Genomic DNA, 19583 nt, shown 5'->3' with positions numbered 1-19583 from the left:
GACCAGGTCAGTAGTATTTTGTTGTTGTTGTTAGGGTTTTGGTTACAGAAGGATAATGTGGGTTTTTTTGGTACACAAATGTCTTGTCAAATTGTCTATTTTAGCAGGGATGTGAGGGACCATCACACAGCTATAACCTTTGTTTTTAAACACAAAAGCCATCAAGTGATATTCAATTCTCTCATTATAGCCTCCTTCTGAAGAAATAAAAACAGGAGAGGATGAAGATGAGGAAGATAATGATGCTTTATTAAAGGAAAACAATGAAAGTAAGATTTACATGTTTCTGTTTTTTTCAGTTTCACTCTTCATATCCATATTTAGAAGATGGTTTTTTATCATACTTTCTCCCCAAGGTCATCTGTCCTGTTTCACCTTCTGCTTCTGCTCTGTCAACATTTTGGCACCAGTGCTCATATTGAAAGTAACAAGCAGCACCATATCCGGTCCCACAAAGCTAGCAGTTTCTTGGATATCTTCAACCCATGCATCACTGAAAGGTGTTCCGTTCCTCAGAGTTGGGTGCAACTTGGACTGTGAACACATAATTAGTAATCTCTCCCAATGTTCCTCTTGAGGAGTGTGTGTTTACTATGTAACTAGATATTGAAAGCCAAAAGTATGGCACAGCTATGTGAAATGCTTTCTCTGAATTCTCGGCCTCTATTGTAACTACAAGTTAAATTGCCTTGGGATAGTGTTTACTTATAGACCCTTAAATACCCTATGCAGTGCTTCCAATAATAATAGTATATAACCTGTCTCCAAGATCGCTGAGATCTTTCTTCATCTTTCTCAAATGCAGAAGTTTCTCTGTGACAGCGAAGGAGCATTCTTCCTGATAACATTCCATTCCTTTCCTTTCCATGAATCAGACTTTTCTCATTTGCCTCTTGCCCATAATCCTGGTGCATTCTTACTCTGATCTCTCCTCCCCCATGTGAGTGAATCTGCCTATCTCCATCCTTATCCTTGCAGTCCTCTCATTCCAGCTTTTCCCTGTGTGGTATTTCACTATCTGAGCTCTCTAGTATCCAGCATGTGGAGTGTGCTGCTGGGAGTTGCATGTGATTTCATTCCCATCCCCAGACACCCCTGCTGGCTGCCCATTCACTTCAGGATCGAATTAAAAACAATCTTTCCTTGGTTTTTAAAACCTTTCATGGTTTTCTGTGTGTGTATCTAGTCCACTACCTTTTTTCATCTAGCACTTGTAGAAGGGAAGAGAGAGAACAATCTTGTTACTCTGGGTGCAAGAGCTTTCTCCTCCTCTTCAGTTTAACAATACCTGGAACAGCCTTCACAGTTCCATTTTGTTGACTTTCCTTCTCCTTTTAAATCTCATCTTAAAGTAAAGATGAGATGGCTGTGCTCTGATGCAGTATATGCATGCTCTGCCTCTGAGCAATAATGGAAGTGTTCTGTTTGCTTTTGTCCCAAGCTGTTCATGGACTTCAATTCCTAACTCTTGATGTAATGGTTTTAGTTTTTTGTGAAATGTCCTATAAATGAGTGTGACTGATAAGCAGTGGAGAAAGTTAGAAAACATTCAGAACATGCCAATTGGCTCTCGAAGCTGTGTGAGGAGAGACACGTTGATGCAGAACAGTATCCAACTCCTTGTATAGGTAACTTCATCCATTGCTATGTTTTTTGGAAACGTTATAAACATGGTCAGCAGAGCACATAGATGACAAGCTGTGATATACTACCAGTTTGTAAACTCACTTGCATAATCACACAGCATTTGTCTTCCCAGCAAGACACACAGGTCGAAGTGTTTTTATCTTGTTGCCAAATGTTTAAGTAAGAAAAAAAGATAATTTACACAATTAAAAACTAACTGCTGTATAATCCAGGGCAGGCTGCACTGTAAGCAGGAAAACCAGAGTTTTCATTCCTGCTGGGAAGCAAATTTTGTTTTTCACAAATTCAGACAAGTTAAACTGGGCTAGCTCTGCTTGATTTAACTAACCTAAACCTTTCCAGATGTAGTGAAATTCCAGTTATGGTTTTAGATTTTAAGACACCTATCGACCTAGGTATTGAAAATTGCAGTGGCTTGCAAGAATAGACTTCTTACACTCAGCAGTGGAAACAATTGCTTCTGCTGAATCTAAGAATATAGTAGCTGTACCAGATTGGATTAGTGGTTTAGAAAGCCTCATAATGGACAGTCTTTCAATAATACACCTATGGGGGGAGTTTATCTTAGACTCAGGCATTGATCGGATTATGTAAAATTGATGGCTGACAGTTTTTTTGAGTAGAGTTTAAAGGACTGTTTCAGAGCATAAATACAAAATAAGATGCTTAGCTGAAATGTGTAAAACAGCCAGAGTCTGTTTATAAATACAGTAAAACCTCAAAGGTACGAACACCAGAGTTACGGACTTACCAGTCAACCGGACACCAATCAGGCAGCAGTACAGACTTCTTTTTTTTTGAGAAAAGAAGGGGGGGGGGGCAAATTCTGTCCTGCCTCATGGCTTTAGCCACAGGGGGTTGGGGGTGTGAGACAGCATGGCCAGAAGGCAGCAGGGTAGTGATATAGGAGAGATATGTAAGTCCCAGGATGAGGAGAAGCCTTATTCCCTGTAGAGGGAAGAAAGGTTTCTGTAGATTAATTAAAAGCACCTGAAGCCAATTAGAGCATCTGAAGCTAGTCATCTGATAAAAACCACCTACTTCAATCAGCCAGGGGAAGGAGTTGGAGCAGGGAGCAGAGTGGTTTGGAGTTGGAGCAGGAGTGCAGTTTGGAGGAGTTGAAGTAGAGGAGAATTTGGAGAAGTGCCATGGCTGGCTAGAAGACCAAGACCCTAGGTAAAGAGACACCTGGCTTGTGCAGAGAGAGGGCAGGAAGGCTGGGGGGGGGGCGGACCAAATAGCCCCAGGCAGTGGGCGGCAACCAGGATAAGGGGACGGTGTTACGAGTGTGGGGAATTAGGGCATATAGCAGCCCAATGCCCCAACAGGGAAGAGCCTATGTAGTGCAATCTGGGGGATCCTGGGGAACAATGTGGCCTAATCGGCCTGGTAGGGGTTGCAATGACCTCACTTGGGTATACAAGGTCAGTAAAGATGAATGGTATTGCGACCTTAGCATTAGTAGATTCCGGGAGTGCTGTCACACTGGTCTCAGAAGCTGGTGGGGCAAGACCAACTAACCTGGGCCAAAACCATAGGGATAACGTGTGTTCATGGCACCATAAATTTCTACCACACAATCCCAGTACGGATTGAGATCTAGGGAAACACTACCAGGGTAACTGCAGGAATGGTCCCTAGGCTCCCCTACCCGGTCCTAATTGGTAGGGACTTCCCCGGGTTTGAGAACTTACTCCCCGCAGTAGAGCCAGGGGAGGGTAGCAACCCTGGGGCTGAGACAGAGGCACCTACAGATAGCCTCATCCCAATTTTTGCTCAATTTGCCCCAGAGCTATTTTCATCCCCCGGGAAACCCCAGAAGTCTAGGTGGGAAAAGAGAGCAGATAAAAGGCTAGGGTCCAGCAGTTTAGAATAGTTGAAGTAGAGGAGAGTTTGGAGAAGGCTAGAAGACCAAGACCTAGGTAAAGAGACACCCGGCTCATGCAGAGAGAGAGGGCAGGAAGCCCCACAAGCTGAAGAACAGGAGAGGGAAGTAGCCGAGGGGAAGGAAACACTAGTTAAAGTGGTTTACCACTATCCCTAGGGCCCCTGGGCTGGGACCTGGAGTAGAGGGCAGGCCCGGGTCCCTCCTGCTCCACTACCTTTCTCTGGGTTACTAGTGGGACAGTAGATACCCTAGTTCAGGGGCAGGAAACTGTACCCTGAAACTCACCCATCCCTGCCACAAGAAGAGGAAGCGCGGAACCCATCATAATCGTCCTGGCAATTTGCCACAGGGGCTAGGGGCTTCTGACCCTTGGGAGCACTGGGACTCAGGGCTTTAGACCAAGAAGGGTGGGGGGGAGGTGGTGTGGTGCTGGGGCTTGGGGCTTCAGCCCCACAGCTCTGTTCCCAGTGCCAAGGCTTGGGGCTTTAGCTATGAGGGGAATACTGGTTTCAGTGCTCCCTCTGTAGCCGAGGTCACCACCTGCTGAAGCCAAAAGCAGCCCCAGCACCCCCCACAAGGCTGAAACCGGAAGTCTGAGCACTCCCTCCCACCAAATCTAAAGCACTGAGCCCCAGTCATCCCCTGGAGTAGAAGCCTGAGCCCCCTGCCAGAGCCCTGGCACTCCGAGGGTCAGAAGCCCTGCGCCCCCCACTCTCTCCCCCACACGCGCACACACTGCCCCGAGCCTGAACCCCCTAGCCCCCCATGTGGCTGAAATCCATAACTCTGAGGTTCTACTGTAATAGGTTTAAAACTTAGCAGATCACAAGGATTGTGGAGTGCTGCATCATCCTGAGGGTATAACCTTACTCTTTCTGTGTGTGTGTTCAGGTCCAGATGTACGACGAGACAAACCCGTGACAGGGGAACAAATTGAATCGTTTGCTAACAAGCTTGGAGAACAGTGGAAGACTCTGGCCCCCTACTTGGAAATGAAGGACTCTGATATAAGACAGATTGAGTCAGATAGTGAGGATGTGAAGATGAGAGCGAAGCAGCTGCTGGTTGCCTGGCAGGATCAAGAGGGGATACATGCAACACCTGAGAATCTGATTACTGCAGTGAACAAAGCTGGATTAAGTGACCTTGCAGAAAGCCTAACTAATGACACTGAAAACAGTAGTTAATTTATTTCAGATTGCAACTTTTTTATTAAAACAATTTGTGATTATTGTTGCCAGGTAACAGATCTAACATTTTGATAGGCCAGCTTTATGTTTAGTAAACAAATAAAACCTTTCTATAATATTTAGTTTTCTAGAGTTCCCGAGAAGGATTAGTAACAGTGATCCAGAAATAGCAACCCAGGCATCATCCTTAAATTATGAAAATGTAAGAGGGGAGAGCCAAGGTTCAGTGGAGTTTTCTGAGACACACACATGGTAATAGTTTAACAGCTTGCTGTTTTTAGACCATGTTTTGCTGACAAGCGTGTCGAAGGTCTGTGTGTAATGTGCACTATCTTTGTACTTGCTTACATGTAACTCAGGTTAAATATGTGTAAAATGACATGATTCCTAATTAATTTGGTTGGACATGCAAATGTTGGGGTGGAATTGTATGCAGGCCTCTGGCTTCCCTTCTTGAAAACTTGACTGTCAATGTTGACTGAAGTCAAGTTAGGGGGGGAAAAAAAGTGTTGCTAATACTCCAGTGGGTGGTATTCTCCCTGCTGAGGGAAGTTGGTTGAACTGCTAAATCAGCAGTGAAGCAGTGTCCTGTTCTTTTCCAGTGCTCTTTGGATTAGGCATATATTTGAGGTATTAACTCTATTCCAGTAAAAAATCCCATGTGACTTCTTAAAATTTATTTATATTTAGGAATAGGGTTGTTAGGTCACCTGACTACCCAAAATTCACCTCTAATGTAATGTGGGTGAGGTATTCTATCCTGGCCTGTTGTAGAGTGTTGCTGAGTGCTAGTTTAAGCTTCCTTCTTCAAATGTAGGGATGGCTGCATTTTATTGATGGGTGAAGCCTTTCTGGATATAGTTCTATTTAAAAAAAAAAAAAAAATTTTTTTCAGGAGCTTTTGATGGTGTATAGTACTTGGCTAGAACCTACTTCAGCAAAATCAGCGTCTCTCCATGTAGAGTTTGCTTTATTAATTGAAGTGCATCAGTCGTTGAATACTCAGAAAGCTTTAGGCATCATTGGATTTTTATTTTTGAAAAAGTCTCTATTCTAGTTGCAAAATCATCTCTCTCAATTTCTATAGATGCTTGCCAATGACTGCGCAGCCTACTACAGAAAAATTATAAATGTTTCCGTAAGCGTTTCTGTCAGTGGTATTAGATTAATTGTTCCTACTGCTGAAAACTAACAGATCAGCTATATATCCTGGCCTGGGAAGCCACCAGGCTGCCATGGCCATTAGGACCCTTGAAGCAGGACTGGCAACCATAAGGAGGAGAGTCCTTTAAAAAGCTGGGAAGGTGTCAAGCTACTGTGGCCCCAAACCTGATTTCACTGACCCCAAATTGGGGGGGGGCTTTTTAAAAAGAAAACTCCGTCCTTTCTTCCCCAGCCCAACAGGACTCTTGGACTGGGACACGTACCGTGTTTCTTTGTGGGTGGAGCAAGGTAGTGGGGAGTTCTACTAGGTAGTTCTCTCCTGCAGAGCCAGTCATTCTGGGCTTTTTCCCCCATTGTTTTAAACCTCTAAGGAGTTTTGTCCTCGTGGTGTGATCAGGATCTCTATTCAAAGGACTGTTTCTGTCTAATGTGTAGATTGCTGATGTAGGTGGTTTTATGGAGAAGATTGATCAAGTATTCTTTCTATCACAGAACACAAGAACAGGGTGTGGGGAAAGGAGTCAGACAACAGGAAATAATTTTTTCCATTCAGTGTGACAGGATGTCAATTGAGGCCAAGAACGTAACCAGATTCAAAGAGGGACTGCACAGTTCTGGAGATAACAAGACTATCCAGCTCCAGTACATGCTAAATACTTTTATATCCCTTCCAAAAAAAAAAAATTCTGCAGAACATAAACCCTGCCCATTAAGGGTTAGGATGAGACTTTCATGCAGATGGTAGGTTATCCCACATCTGCATACTGCCACCTTTATTTTCAGGGAGGTGCATCTGATGCTTGCATCTGATCTGATGCTGTCAGAGACAGGATATTAGATTTGATGGGCCACAGGCATGATCCAGTGTGGGTGTTTTGCTGGTTATCGGATTGTGATTTGGGTAAAATATTAAGGGATTATTTGCTTTAGGGGTAATTTGAATGTGTGACAGTGTTGGGAACATATTTCAAGGCAGAGGTTAGATGCTGTGGAGTTGCAAGGAGATTATCTCATTTGTCAGGGAAGTAAGAGCTGTGAAATAAGAGCACTGTCCTTCAGCCCAGCATCTCCCACAATTCTGAACATCTGGGTTGCTCTCCTCCCAATGAAGCAGATGAGCTGTTTGACACTGGATGGTTTGGCCTTGATCCCTCTGGCCCCCATGGAAGTAGAAAGCAGCAGTTTCCTTTCCTCCCCCTTTGCAGTGGGGAGCAGTGTTCTCCCTCCTCAGCATTTCTCCTCTCTAGGTCGGTTGACCTTTTGGGGGTTTAACCCTCCCTGCAGTGTCTCCCTGCTGGCTCCTCTGCACCTTATCCAGGCAGTGCTGTTTGTGTGAGGCAACCATCCTCGGCTTGGCAGACAGAGAATTATATCCTGCCTGCACCCAGCCTTCTATCCCTAACTCTGTTAGGTCCCTGGGCTGTGAGTCAGACAGGCAGCTGGGGTCCCCTACCCACCAGAGCCGTCGCAACTCCAGTGTGGGAAAGATGGACCAAGAGCGCCAGAGCAAAGGGGCTCCAAAAATAAGCAGGACAGTGACCACTCAACTTGGGGCAGGGGTACATAAGTCCCAGGGAACCCTCACAGAACAGAGAGGGGAGACTTGCAGGGTCATGAATCCCATTCTCCCCTCCAAGTCTTAAGGTGTGTCTTGAGTTCCCTGGGAAAAGGAAGCAAGGCTTCTGATCACCCTCAGCCAGGAGGGCTCTGACGAGTTGTCCTATTCCCTCCCTTCCAGGGAGAATGGGACGCAGTAGGGGAGGATTCTGAGACAGATCTCTTGAGAAGGCAGCAGGCCCTAAAGAAGGCGAGGCACAAAAAGCCACAGCAGAGCATCTACACATCCAAAGCACGCACACATGGTTTAAAAAAATCGAGAGGCTATAAAGGGAAAGGAAAAGAAAAAACACGTTTTAGGATCTGTGAGTCCTCTGACTCTCTTCCACTGAGGAAGGTGAGCTGTCTGGTGCTGAATCTGAACAGGATGGAGGAAAATACACCAATTTTTTTTTTCTTGCTTGCTTTTTCTTTCCCCTGAGAAACTTCAAGCTCTGTTCAGCAAGGTTGTCTACATTATTCAAATGCAACATTAGCAGGCTCCTTTGAGTAAGCCTCAGAATATATTTCTGCCCTCAAAATCCTTTCCCAAAGTTGCAATACTTCTTCATTCCTTCAATGAAGTTTAGGGAAGAATGGAACACGTCTGATAAGGGCAAGTGATTCTTGAATGTTACAGAGCCTAAGGTTGCTCTTATTAATACAAAGAGCTCTATTGCTGAGATACTAAAGGTGGAAACGCACTCTGCCGGGGGTATGGTTATTCCCTCAGAGGGTGAGTTCTACCCCAAGAACCCTGTGGATAGAAAGCCACTCTCAACAATAACTTTGAAGTCTCCTCCGCTATCCTCTGAGCATCCCTGGCATCTACCTGCTTTGTTAGAGCATCCCTTTCCTGGCTAGAAGATCTCAAAGCCTTTAAGAACAGAGAATCACCCTGACTTCAGCTCCACTTTAAAGAAAGCGTCTCCCTAGCCAAAAGCATTTGTTGCTGATGCCTCCCTGGGCTTCCAGTTCAGCAGCCAAGTGCCACCTATGGCTCTAACTCTGGAAGGTGGACACTATAAGCAGGTCCTAGGCTCAGCCAACTTTATCCGCTCCCTGCTTTTTGGAGAAAAGCTGGATAAGGTGGTGGCGGAAAATGCAGCAAAATCCAAGTCTCTCCCTTCCCCACTAAGTGCCATCAGGAGAGACTATAGATCAGCCTTCAGACAGAGGCACTGCTTTTGCTCCTCATCCTCACAGAGAACCAGTAAAGAGACAATAGATTCCCCAAAGGAAATCATGGAATTGAGGTCAAGGGGAAAGTCATGAGGGACCTCAGTCTGCCCCCACTCCCCAAAACCACTTTCTTACAAAGATCGCATAGGCATCCATCCAGAACTGAAGTTAGGGGGCAGGATTTCCCATTTCCTAGAAGAATAGTTTTCATCTACCACAAACATGTGAGCCAGGGATCCTCCCTTAAGCTATGGGCTCCACCCAATCCACTCTTCATCTAGTCACCCAGCTCCAATGATCCCATAAAACACAATCTGATCCAGAATGAAATATCTCATCTTCTAGATATGGAAGTAATCCAATTAAGATTAATAGTATGTTTCTTTCGACGAAAGGGTCTACTCCGTCTTCATTGTACATGGGACAGGGGGATGTATCAGAGCCATTCTTGACCTCACAAGGCTTGACAAGTGAATGAAGAAAAAGACATTTCACCTTCAGAGGCCCCTGGCCTCTACAGTGTCATCCCTGTCCCAAGAGGTTGTCTTGACTTTTTGGTAGATCTAGCAGATGCGTATCCCCATCAGACCATGTCACCGCAGATTTCTAAGGTTTGCCTACGGTAGGAAGCATCAGTACTGAACAGTGCTGTTCAGCCTGTTCTCAGCCCCAAAGGTTTCTACAGAGATGGTGGTAGTGATAATAGCCAGACTCTGTTTCACAGGGAACTCGCTTGTACCCTTCCTGGATGATATCTCGATCAGAATTGTAGTGTACAGGGCTACGTCTTGGATGCTGAATCTTATCCAGGTGCATGGCTTCATCATTAATGCCAAGAAAAGTTCCATTCTTCGAGTGCTTGCTCATATCGATTCCAATTAGGTGTGCGCACCGCGTGCATGATCGTCGGAAGATTTTTACCCTAGCAACACTCGGTGGGTCTGCTGAGGCGCCCCCTGGAGTGGCACCGGATATATGCCCCAGCCAACCCAGCGCGCCCCCTCAGTTCCTTCTTACCGCCCGCGATGGTCGTTGGAACTGTGGAACACAGCTTGGCTGATCTCTACTCTCCCTAGCATTCACTTTAGTACCTGTTAATAGTTTGTGATTAGTTGTTTGTAGTTAATAGTTACTTAGTATAGTTAGATTTAGTTTACTTAGGGGGGTGGAACAGGGTCTTCTCCCCTCCCACCTGTTCCAGTACTCTAGCCCATGCCTGGGACTCCGGGCTTCAAACCCTGCTTGGTTTGTCCTGAAGCCAATGCCAATGGGAGACCCCCATGACTCTTGCCTAAGGTGTCTGGGGGAATCCCACAAAGCAGACAAGTGCCACATTTGCAAAGCCTTCAAGTAGAGAACCAAAAAGAAGCGGGACTTTAGACTGAAGCAGCTCCTTAAGGAGGCAGCACTTTGCACCGGGACTCTGCGCCGTTGTCTTTGGTGCGGAGTGCCCCTGCGGCGCCGACTGGTCCGGCACCCCGTTCGGACTCTGCTAAAGACTTGCGGCGCCAGATCTCCCTGGCACCACCTCCAACACGGCGCCGGTCCCTACCTCCGGGCCAGAAGAAGAAGCAACAGCAGCAGCCCAAACAGCTGCCGACTGCTTCTTGTTCGACAGCCACCAATGCGTCCCACACTGCGGTTGGAGCTGTGTCCATTGCCAGAGCACGCAGGACAAGTAATGGCTCCTACACTGTCGAGTCTGGTACATGTAAGCTCCCCAGTGCACACTGCTGTCGAGCTAAAGCTGCCCTCCATGCTAAAGACCTTTTCAACAGTGTAGGACTTGATTGCGCTCACAGAGCCGCTGACTCTGCAGCCGGCGGCTCCTCTGGTGCGGGCAGAGCCATTGAGGGAAAAACCGTCAAAGCAGGACAGCACCGGTCCTGGTCCCGATCTTGGTCCTGGTACCCATCACGGAATCGCTCCCAGTCCCGGCACTGATCTCGTTCTTGGCACTGGTCATACTTGCGATGCCGCTCCAGTTTGCGGAGTTCCGGATTGCGGTACAGCCGGTACTGATCAAACTCCTGACACCGCTCCTGGTACCGGTCAGACCGGCACTCGACCCGGAGCCGATCCCAGCACTGATCTCGCTGGAGGTCACCAGCGAGATCCAGATCAGGCTTCTGGTACCGATACGACCCCAGGCACCGATCGATGTCTCGGTACCGTTCTGCATCACGCCACCAGTCCCCAGCACTGTGGCACCATACAGCACCGGGGGACTCGGTGATGACACATACAGCACCGCCTTGGCCGTCTCTCTCCACTTTGGCAACACCCTCACAAGGTGGCTACCACGACCAGGGCAAGGGCGGTGCAAGCCAGTGGCTGGACGAAGGCCAGGACCTGGGCCAAGGACCTCCACAGTGGTGTTTTTGGACCCCTTGGGCATACCATCAGGCCCAAGGGGTTCCTTCGGGGGGCTTCCCACTCCACCCTTCGGAGCCCTGAGTACCGGAGGCCACTGTGTCTCGCCGCCCCCCCACTTGGGGAGTTTCTGAGGTGACTGCTCCAGTGCCAGAACAGGCCTAGCATGGTGGACCTTAAGCATCAAGATTCCCTGCAAGAGGCCCTCACACAGGATCCCTTAGTCCCGGGGATATCTTCCTCATCCTCACCTGATGAGGCAGTGGCGGGGACTACGGTTTCGGGTCCTCCTCCTATGGACCTCCACGCCCACCAGGAACTGCTCCACAGGGTGACACGCAATATGAACCTCCAGATAGAGGAGGTGGTGGAGGTAGAGGACCCAGTGGTTGATACTATGTTGGCAGAGGCACCGTCCAGAGTGGCCCTCCCTGTCATATGGACTATACAGGCCAAGACAATCTGGCAATCGCCAGCCTCTATTCCGCCTATGGCAAAGGGCATGGAAAGGAAGTACTTTGAAGGGACAAAGGAATATAAGTACCTCTAAAAACACACACCCCAACCGTGCTCCCTTGTTGTGGCTTCGGTCAACGAGAAGGAATGGCATGGTCAGCAGGCCCCAGCGCCTAAATCAAAGGACTCTAGACACCAAGGCTTGCAGCTCAGGGTGGTCAACCAGCAGGCACTCCTGAGCCAATATGATTATAATTCGTGGCACTCTATGGAAAAATTTAGAGTTGGTTCCACAGGAGTCCAGAGAGGAATTTGGCGCTCTAGTAGAGCAAGAAGGTGGCCAGAACCTCCCTATAAGCCTCTCTGGACTCAGCGGTTAGGACCCTGGACTCCAGCATAGCCATGCACTGCATCTCATGGCTGCAGATCTCTGGCTTACCACCAGAGTTGCAGCAGACCCTCCAGGACCTGCCCTTTGATGGCCAGGGCCTATTCTCCTAAAAGACTCTCAAGACTGCAGAGTCTGAAGGACTCGAGAATTATCATGTGCTCTCTGGGAATGCATACCCCAGTAATGCAGAGAAGGCCCTTCAGACCACAGCCTCAAAGACCCTACCCTTCCCCTCGGCCAAGACAGGACTTCTTTAGAAGATGCGGCTGAGGTGGTAAAAGAAAACAAACTGGCCACCAAGCCAGCCAAGGCCAGGGCCCTCCCAAGCCATTGGCAGGGCCTAAGCAGAACTTTTTGAAGGTGCGCCCAAGGACGGAGCACTAGTCTCCAATCAGGATCCTTCTCCACCTTTCCAAAATTCTCTCTCCGATTTCCTCCATGCATGGTCTCACATAACATCAGACCGTTAGGCCCTATGCATGGTGGAAAGGGGATACTTCCTCCAATTTGCTTTTTCCCCACCCTCCTTCCCTGTACCTTTTCAGGGACCCTTCTCATGAGCACCTCCTTCTACAGGAGGTCTAATCACTCCTAGCTGTGGGAGCGATAGAGGAGGTTCCAAGAGAGTCAAGGGGCAGGGGTTTTTACTTCCGCTACTTCCTGATCCCCAAGGCCAAGGGCAGGCTTTGGCCCATCCTGGACCTACGCGGACTCAACAAATTCGTGGTAAAGTTGAAGTTCCTGGAGACTGGTACTCCGCCCTCAACATGAAGGATTCGTACTTCCACATTGCAATCTACCCAGCACACAGACGCTTCCTTCGCTTTGTGGTCAATCAACAGCACTTTCAATTCACCGTCCTTCCTTTCGGCCTGTCCACAGCCCCCAGGGTGTTTACCAAGTGCATGGCTGTTGTGGCTGCCTCCCTTCGTCGACAACAGATCCAAGTGTTTCGGTATCTCGACAATTGGCTTATTCGGGGTCGCTCCAGGGATCAGGTGCAGTCTCCTGTTTAGCTCACCATGAATATGTTCAATCGACTGGGCCTCCTGCTCAATCTTGTGAAATCCACTCTGGTACCAACCCAGAGGATAGAATTCATAGGAGCAGTCTTAGACTCAAGCCTAGCCTGGGCACTTCTGCTGGAAGCACACTTCCAATCCCTGGCGAACATAGTCCACAGCCTACAAAACTTCCCAACCTCAACCGTGAAAACATGCCTATGCCTGCTGGGACACATGGCCTCTTGCACATATATGACCATACACGCCAGGTTGCGACTACGTCCACTCCAAGCCTGGCTATCAACAGTATACCACCTACGTCGGGACAGCTTGAGCACGGTGGTTACCATCCCACCAGGGATATTAGCCTCTCTAGGCTGGTGGCTGGACCCCAAATCAGTGTGTGAAGGGGTACCATTTCATGCCCTGCAGCCCTCCGTGTCCCTAGTCATGGATGCGTCATCCCTGGGATGGGGAGCCCACCTCTGGAACCTCTGTACACAGGGTCTATGGTCAGCAGGAGAGTTATCGCTGCAGATCAACGTACAGGAACTCAGAGCAGTGCGCCTGCTGTGTCAAGCATTCCAAGAGCGCATTCAAGGCCATTGTGTTGCAGTCCTCACAGACAATACGACGGCTATGTTTTTTACATCAACAAGCAAGGGGGAGCCTGGTCGTGTGTCGTTTCCCCCCCCCCCCAGTCCCGTGCCCCCCCCTCCCCCCCAACCCCCGTCAGGAGGCCACTCGTCTGTGGGAATTCTGTATAGCCCACTTGATCCATCTGGTGGCGTCGTTTCTCCCAGAAGTCCAGAACACCTTAGCGGACCACCTCAGCAGATCATTCCAAGCTCACGAGTGGTCAGTTCATCCGTTCTGTCTTCCTGAAGTGGGGCTTTCCCTTGATAGACCTATTCGCCTCTCGCAAGAATCGGAAATGCCGGGTTTTCTGCTCTCTCAAAGGACGCTCTCCGGGTTCCCTGTCAGACGCCTTCCCAATACAGTGGAAGGATCACCTGTGCTACGCCTTCCCTCCATTCCTGCTGGTCCACAGGGTCCTGCTCAAGCTGCGCAGGGACAGAGCCCGTCTGATTTTGGTCGCCCCGGCGTGGACCGGACAGCACTGGTATACCACTCTTCTAGAGCTGTTGGACACTCCAATTCCGCTCCCCCCTGTGGCCAGACCTGATCGCACGGGACCACGGACGACTCTGTGATCCCGACTGCAGTCTCTCCACCTCACAGCGTGGATTCTGCATGGCTAACTCAATCTGAGCTCTGCTGCTCTCGCTTGGTACAGCAGGTCCTTTTGGGTAGCAGGAAGCCCTCTATCAGGTCCACATACTTAGCCAAGTGGAAGCATTTTTCCTGCTGGTGCACTCAGTTATATGCACAGGCGTCGATACCTATCATCTTGAACTATCTCCTGTCCTTAAAACAGCAGGACTTGGCAATATCATCCATCAGAGTGCACCTGGCAGCTATTTCGGCTTTCCACCCGGGTGAAAACAAGCGTTCAGTCTTCTCCAATCCCATGGTCAGCAGATTTCTCAGGAGGTTGGAGCACCTGTTCCCATGAATTTGACAACTAGTCCCTACGTGGGATCTTAACCTGGTCCTCTCCAAACTCATAGGTGCCCCGTTCAAGCCAATGGCCACCTGCTCGCTCCTGTATCTTTCCTGGAAGACAGCCTTCCTCATAGCTATCACCTCAGCGAGGCGTGTGTCTGAGCTCAGGGCACTCACATCGGAACCACTGTATACAGTGTTCCACAAGGACAAGGTACAGCTGCAACCCCACCCAGCCTTCCTCCCTAAGGTGGTGTCGGCCTTCAATCTCAACCAGGACATCTTCCTCCCCGTCTTCTACCCGAAGCTGCATGCCTCTCGATGGGAACAACAGCTGCACTCCCTGGACGTTCGTAGGGCCCTCGCCTTCTACATTGAGCGAACAAAACCTTTCAGGAAAATGTCGCAGCTGTTTGTTGCTGTGGCAGACCAGATGAAGGGCCTTCCGGTCTCCTCCCAGCACATCTCGTCCTGGATCACATCATGCATCCGTGTGTGCTATGACTTGGCTGGTGTCCCAACTACGCACCTTACCACCCACTCCACGCAGGCTCAGGCTTCATCCTCTGCTTTCCTGGCACATGTACCAATACAGGAGATTTATAGGGCAGCGACTTCGTCATCCGTGCATACCTTCGCCACCCACTATGCGATAATTCAGCAGTCCAGGGGTGATGCTGCATTTGGTTCAGCGGTCCTTCACTCCGCGACATCTCACTCCAACCCCACCACTTAGGTAAGGCTTGGGAATCACCTAATTGGAATCAATATGAGCAAGCACTCGAAGAAGAAAAGACTGTTACTCACCTTTGTAACTGTTGCTCTTTGAGATGTGTTGCTCGTATCCATTCCAAACCCACCCTCCTTCCCCTCTGTTGGAGTAGCCGGCAAGAAGGGAACTGAGGGGGCGCTGGGTCGGCTGGGGCATATATCTGGTGCCGTGAAGGTGCCTCTCCAGGAGCGCCTCAGTCAACCCACCAAGCGTTGCTAGGGTAAAAATCTTCGATCATGCACACGGCGCGCGCACAAACCTAATTGGAATGGATATGAGCAACAGTTCTCAAAGAACAACAGTTATAAAGGTGAGTAACAGTCTTTTTTCACCAAAATAAACCACCTGGAGGTGGAAATAGACACCTAAGTAGCAAAGATCTACCAGTCATTAGAAAGGTTTCAGAAAATCCAGGAATTTATTTTTTTGCTCCTGAGCCACAGGAGACCTACCATAGCATTGTGCCTTCAACTTCTAGGACTCCTCATGCATAGAGATCGCTCCATGGGCACAATCATGCATCCAACATCTTTAAGCCTTCATATTAAACATGTGGGACCGCTCCCTGGAACACAAAGATCACTTATCAGTTCTGACACAGGTGTTCAACTCCTTAAAGTGGTGATCAGCCCACAACAATGTCCATAAAAGTATGCCCATCTGCCTTCCTCAACTAATGCCCACCTGGAGGGCTGGGGAGCCCACTTGGAGACCTAAATAGTCCACCTAAACAGTGAGGAGGAAAAGGCTCAGAACATAAACCTCCTAGAACTGAAAGCAGTCGATCTAGCTCTCTGAAGGTTCCAGTCCACCCTAAGAGTGAACCAGGATGTGGTTCCATCAGACAATATGACTGTGGTTACATATTTAAACACCAAGGGGGGCAGGGGGAGACATGGAGTCAAGCACTATTTGCAGAAGCATTGGAAATAATGAAGTGGACAAACGGTCCCTTATTTCCTGCAGTGATCCTCCTCAAACAAAAGGCAGATTTGGCTGAGCAGGCACAGGGTCAACAATTCTGAGTGGTGCCTAAATCAGGAGGTTTTCAATCTCATTGTTCAGATGTTTGGCCTTCCTTCAACTGACCTGTTTGCAAACTGTATGAACACAGGTTTCAGAGTAACAGCCGTGTTAGTCTGTATTCGCAAAAAGAAAAGGAGTACTTGTGGCACCTTAGAGACTAACCAATTTATTTGAGCATGAGCTTTCGTGAGCTACAGCTCACTTCATCAGATGCATACCGTGGAAACTGCAGCAGACTTTATATATACACAGAGAATATGAAACAATACCTCCTCCAACCCCACTGTCCTGCTGGTAATAGCTTATCTAAAGTGATCATCAGGTGGGCCATTTCCAGCACAAATCCAGGTTTTCTCACCCTCCACCCCCCCACACAAATTCACTCTCCTGCTGGTGATAGCCCATCCAAAGTGACAACTCTTTACACAATGTGCATGACAATCAAGTTGGGCTATCTGAACACAGAGGCCAAAATACTTCACAAGAGAGGCAAACCCCAGATGCCGTATTCCACAGTTGGCCACAGGGCCTATTTTAAACATTTCCACCCCTTCCTTTTCTGGGGAAGGTAGTCCAGAAAATAAAATGAGAACAGATATTAATACTTATAATTTCCCTTTTGGTTGAAGAGACCTTGGTTCTCAGACCTGATGGAGATGAAACTGGAGCCTCCATTCCTGCTTCATTGGAGACCAGGCATCCTGTCACAAAGTTCTCTTCATCTGGACCTGAAACAGATTCAACTAACAGCCTGACTAGTGGGAGCAAAGTGTTAAAATGTCCTGATCTGTCCTTCAGTCATTTAGACATTGCTTTAATCTGCAAGAGTATTGACACTAAAACCGTACTCCTCTATCTGGTGACAAGCACACGGTGCAAATCCCAGAAATGCAGGAATTCCAAACGTTCTGGACTTTCTCTAAGAAGGCAGAGGCCTTCAGCCTAGTACCATTCATGTCCAGTGTCTTCCCTTAGTAGTGTGCTGTTCGCAAGATCCCTTAGCTCTCTGGTAGACAATCCACAGGTAGCCAGATTCCTTTGAGCAGTCCAGTTAGCCAGACTGGCAGTCAGGTCACTTTTCCCAAAATGGGACTTCACTAGTTTTGAAGGCCTTAATAAGCCATCCGTTTGAGCCTCTGACTTCAGACTGGGCCTTGTATTATCCATTGACTTGTTTCTTAGTACTATCATGTCTGCCAAGCAAATGTCTCAGCTCAGCTCATCTATAAAGGAAAGCTTACTGCATGTTCCACAAGGGTAAGGTTGACCCTAGAATCCTTTCTTCCCTCCCTCTGCATTTCTCAACTGAGGTTGTGCTTTGTTCATTCTATCCAATACACGCCATCCAGCTGAAAAGTTGTGGCCACCTTACATGTCAGAAGAGCATTGACTTTAAAAGGCTCAACAAGTGGATGAAGAAAAGTTTCTGATGGAGCTCCTGCCCTTAATGGTATCATCCCTGTCCCAGAGAGGACTTCTCTACTTCTAGCAGACCTATATCTCCATATCCCCAACAGACGACACACCACAGACTTCTGAGGTTTGCCTATGGCAGGAAAGGTCTCAAGCATACAGAATCTGAGAGACTATTTTAGACTATTTGTGTCTTTCCCTCCAAAATGCCAGGAACTCAGTTTCCAGATCCTCCATCGATAGGTGGATTAGACTCTATAATATATTCTGGAAGCCTACAAATCAGAGCCGGTCCCAGAACGGGTCCAGGCGCACTCTACGAGATGCTTAGCCACCTCCATGGGCAGAATGAGCGAGCACGTCCACCTTGTCTAGAGCTAGCTTCATTAAGCACTGCAAGGTGGACTTGTCTTCTAGAGGCCTCCTTTGGCAGGAAGGTGCTTGCTGCAGGCAGTGGTTCAGAAATAATAGACATTTGAGCGAACTCATAAAAAGGTGGCTGGTACTTGCTTAGCAAACTTTTTTTTCATAACCTTCCCTATATCTGTTTGCTGCTCATTACTTTCCGGGCATCCAGAATTGTAGGAGATGCTGGGCTACAGACTGGAAAACTTCTTACTGATTTCCTTTCTGCTAGCAGCATTTCACAGTTCTACCTAGATGGCTCATGAGTCAAGTGAGAGATATTAAGCGGGATTGTTACCATACATCTTCCCTGATCTAAAGTACAGTTGGAATAGTGGTTTATGATAATGCTTGGGAATAACTCATTTGGCATCAAGGAGGAGCAGAGGGGGCATTGCCAGACTGCATGGTGCCAAAACGCTGATCCACTCTGTGAGCTGCAGAGAGGAGAGCAGTCCAGATGTCCAGAATTGTGGGAGATGCTGCTAGCAGAAAGAAACTTATGGGTAAGAAATTTTCTATTCTATGAGTGGGAATTGAATTCCATGGCACTTTGGAGGTAGGAGTTACGCAGAGAGGGATTCTGATTGGTTATGGGACTTGAGGGAATATCCTTGCTTTGAAGGGAAAAGAGATTTCTTTGGGCATGGGGCTGAATTCCTTCACTTTTGGACTGGCACCTTGCTATGGATGTGACTACTCCTGCAGGAGGCTGTATCCCCCTTTTGGGGGCAGGGGGAGGGTGATTATCTTTATTTGGGGAAGGTTGAGAGCCCCATTGGACGAGGATTCCTAAGGATTAAAGTCTTATGTTTGTTACTTTCTTGCTCATTGCCCTTGGATTTGAGACTTTTAGAGGACTAGGAGAGCAATAGTATTATAAGGTGGGTGGAATTAGTTGAGTACTAGGTGTTCTGGGACTAGATTTGTTTTTGATTCCTGAGTCTTAACCATTAATGGTGGAGTTCTGATGTTTTTGATGATTGTACATATTGTCAGGGAAAAGATTGTTAGCAAATGAGTAATCCTGGCACATCCACATCATGTTTTATGTCATGAGAAAGAAAAACAAACCCACACATTGGTGCACATTGTTTGAATTGGTTCACTAAGTAATTGAGTAAACTCCCATTAATGATTTTATAGTAGTGAGTCATTGCTTATACCCAGTACTTCTCTCTCCTGAAGTGTTTTGGAGGATTGTCATGGTATCCGCCTTTTACACATGGTTTTTCTTAGCACTATAAAATATCAGGCAAGTTATCTTCTCAAGAAGGCAATTAATAGCACTATGATTTTTATAAATTTTAGGGATGTAATGAAGTCCAGATAGAACAAAGGCTGCTGTCTAGAGAGATCTCAGTGCTATAGTTTCTTTTCTAACCTCCAGAACAATCCTCATGCTGTGGAGTATTTCCAGATCAATCTCTCAAGAGACAAAGTAGTGTTTATAACTACCAGGCTGTGATCAGTGTAAGGGGCCAGGATGCAACTTCCTAAAAGCACTTAT

The 19583-nt window shown here is 47.8% G+C and overlaps 1 protein-coding gene across 1 annotated transcript in view; it reads left to right on the top strand.

Moving 5' to 3' along the window:
* The window catches only part of THOC1 (THO complex subunit 1), a 35063-nt gene extending 29959 nt beyond the window's left edge, over positions 1–5104 (top strand). The window contains exons 20-21 of the mRNA XM_084621195.1: positions 191–269; positions 4427–5104. Coding sequence (XP_084477321.1) covers positions 191–269; positions 4427–4722 — 375 coding nt within the window. The 3' untranslated portion in view covers positions 4723–5104. The remainder of the gene's footprint in view (positions 1–190; positions 270–4426) is intronic.
* The last annotated feature ends 14479 nt before the right edge of the window (positions 5105–19583 follow it).

The sequence above is a fragment of the Lepidochelys olivacea genome (assembly GCF_965140295.1).
Source record: "Lepidochelys olivacea isolate rLepOli2 genome assembly, chromosome: 2".
Taxonomy (NCBI): Eukaryota; Metazoa; Chordata; order Testudines; family Cheloniidae; genus Lepidochelys; species Lepidochelys olivacea.
Note: the sequence above shows the minus strand (reverse complement) of the source record. Positions and strands in the feature narration are given on the sequence as shown.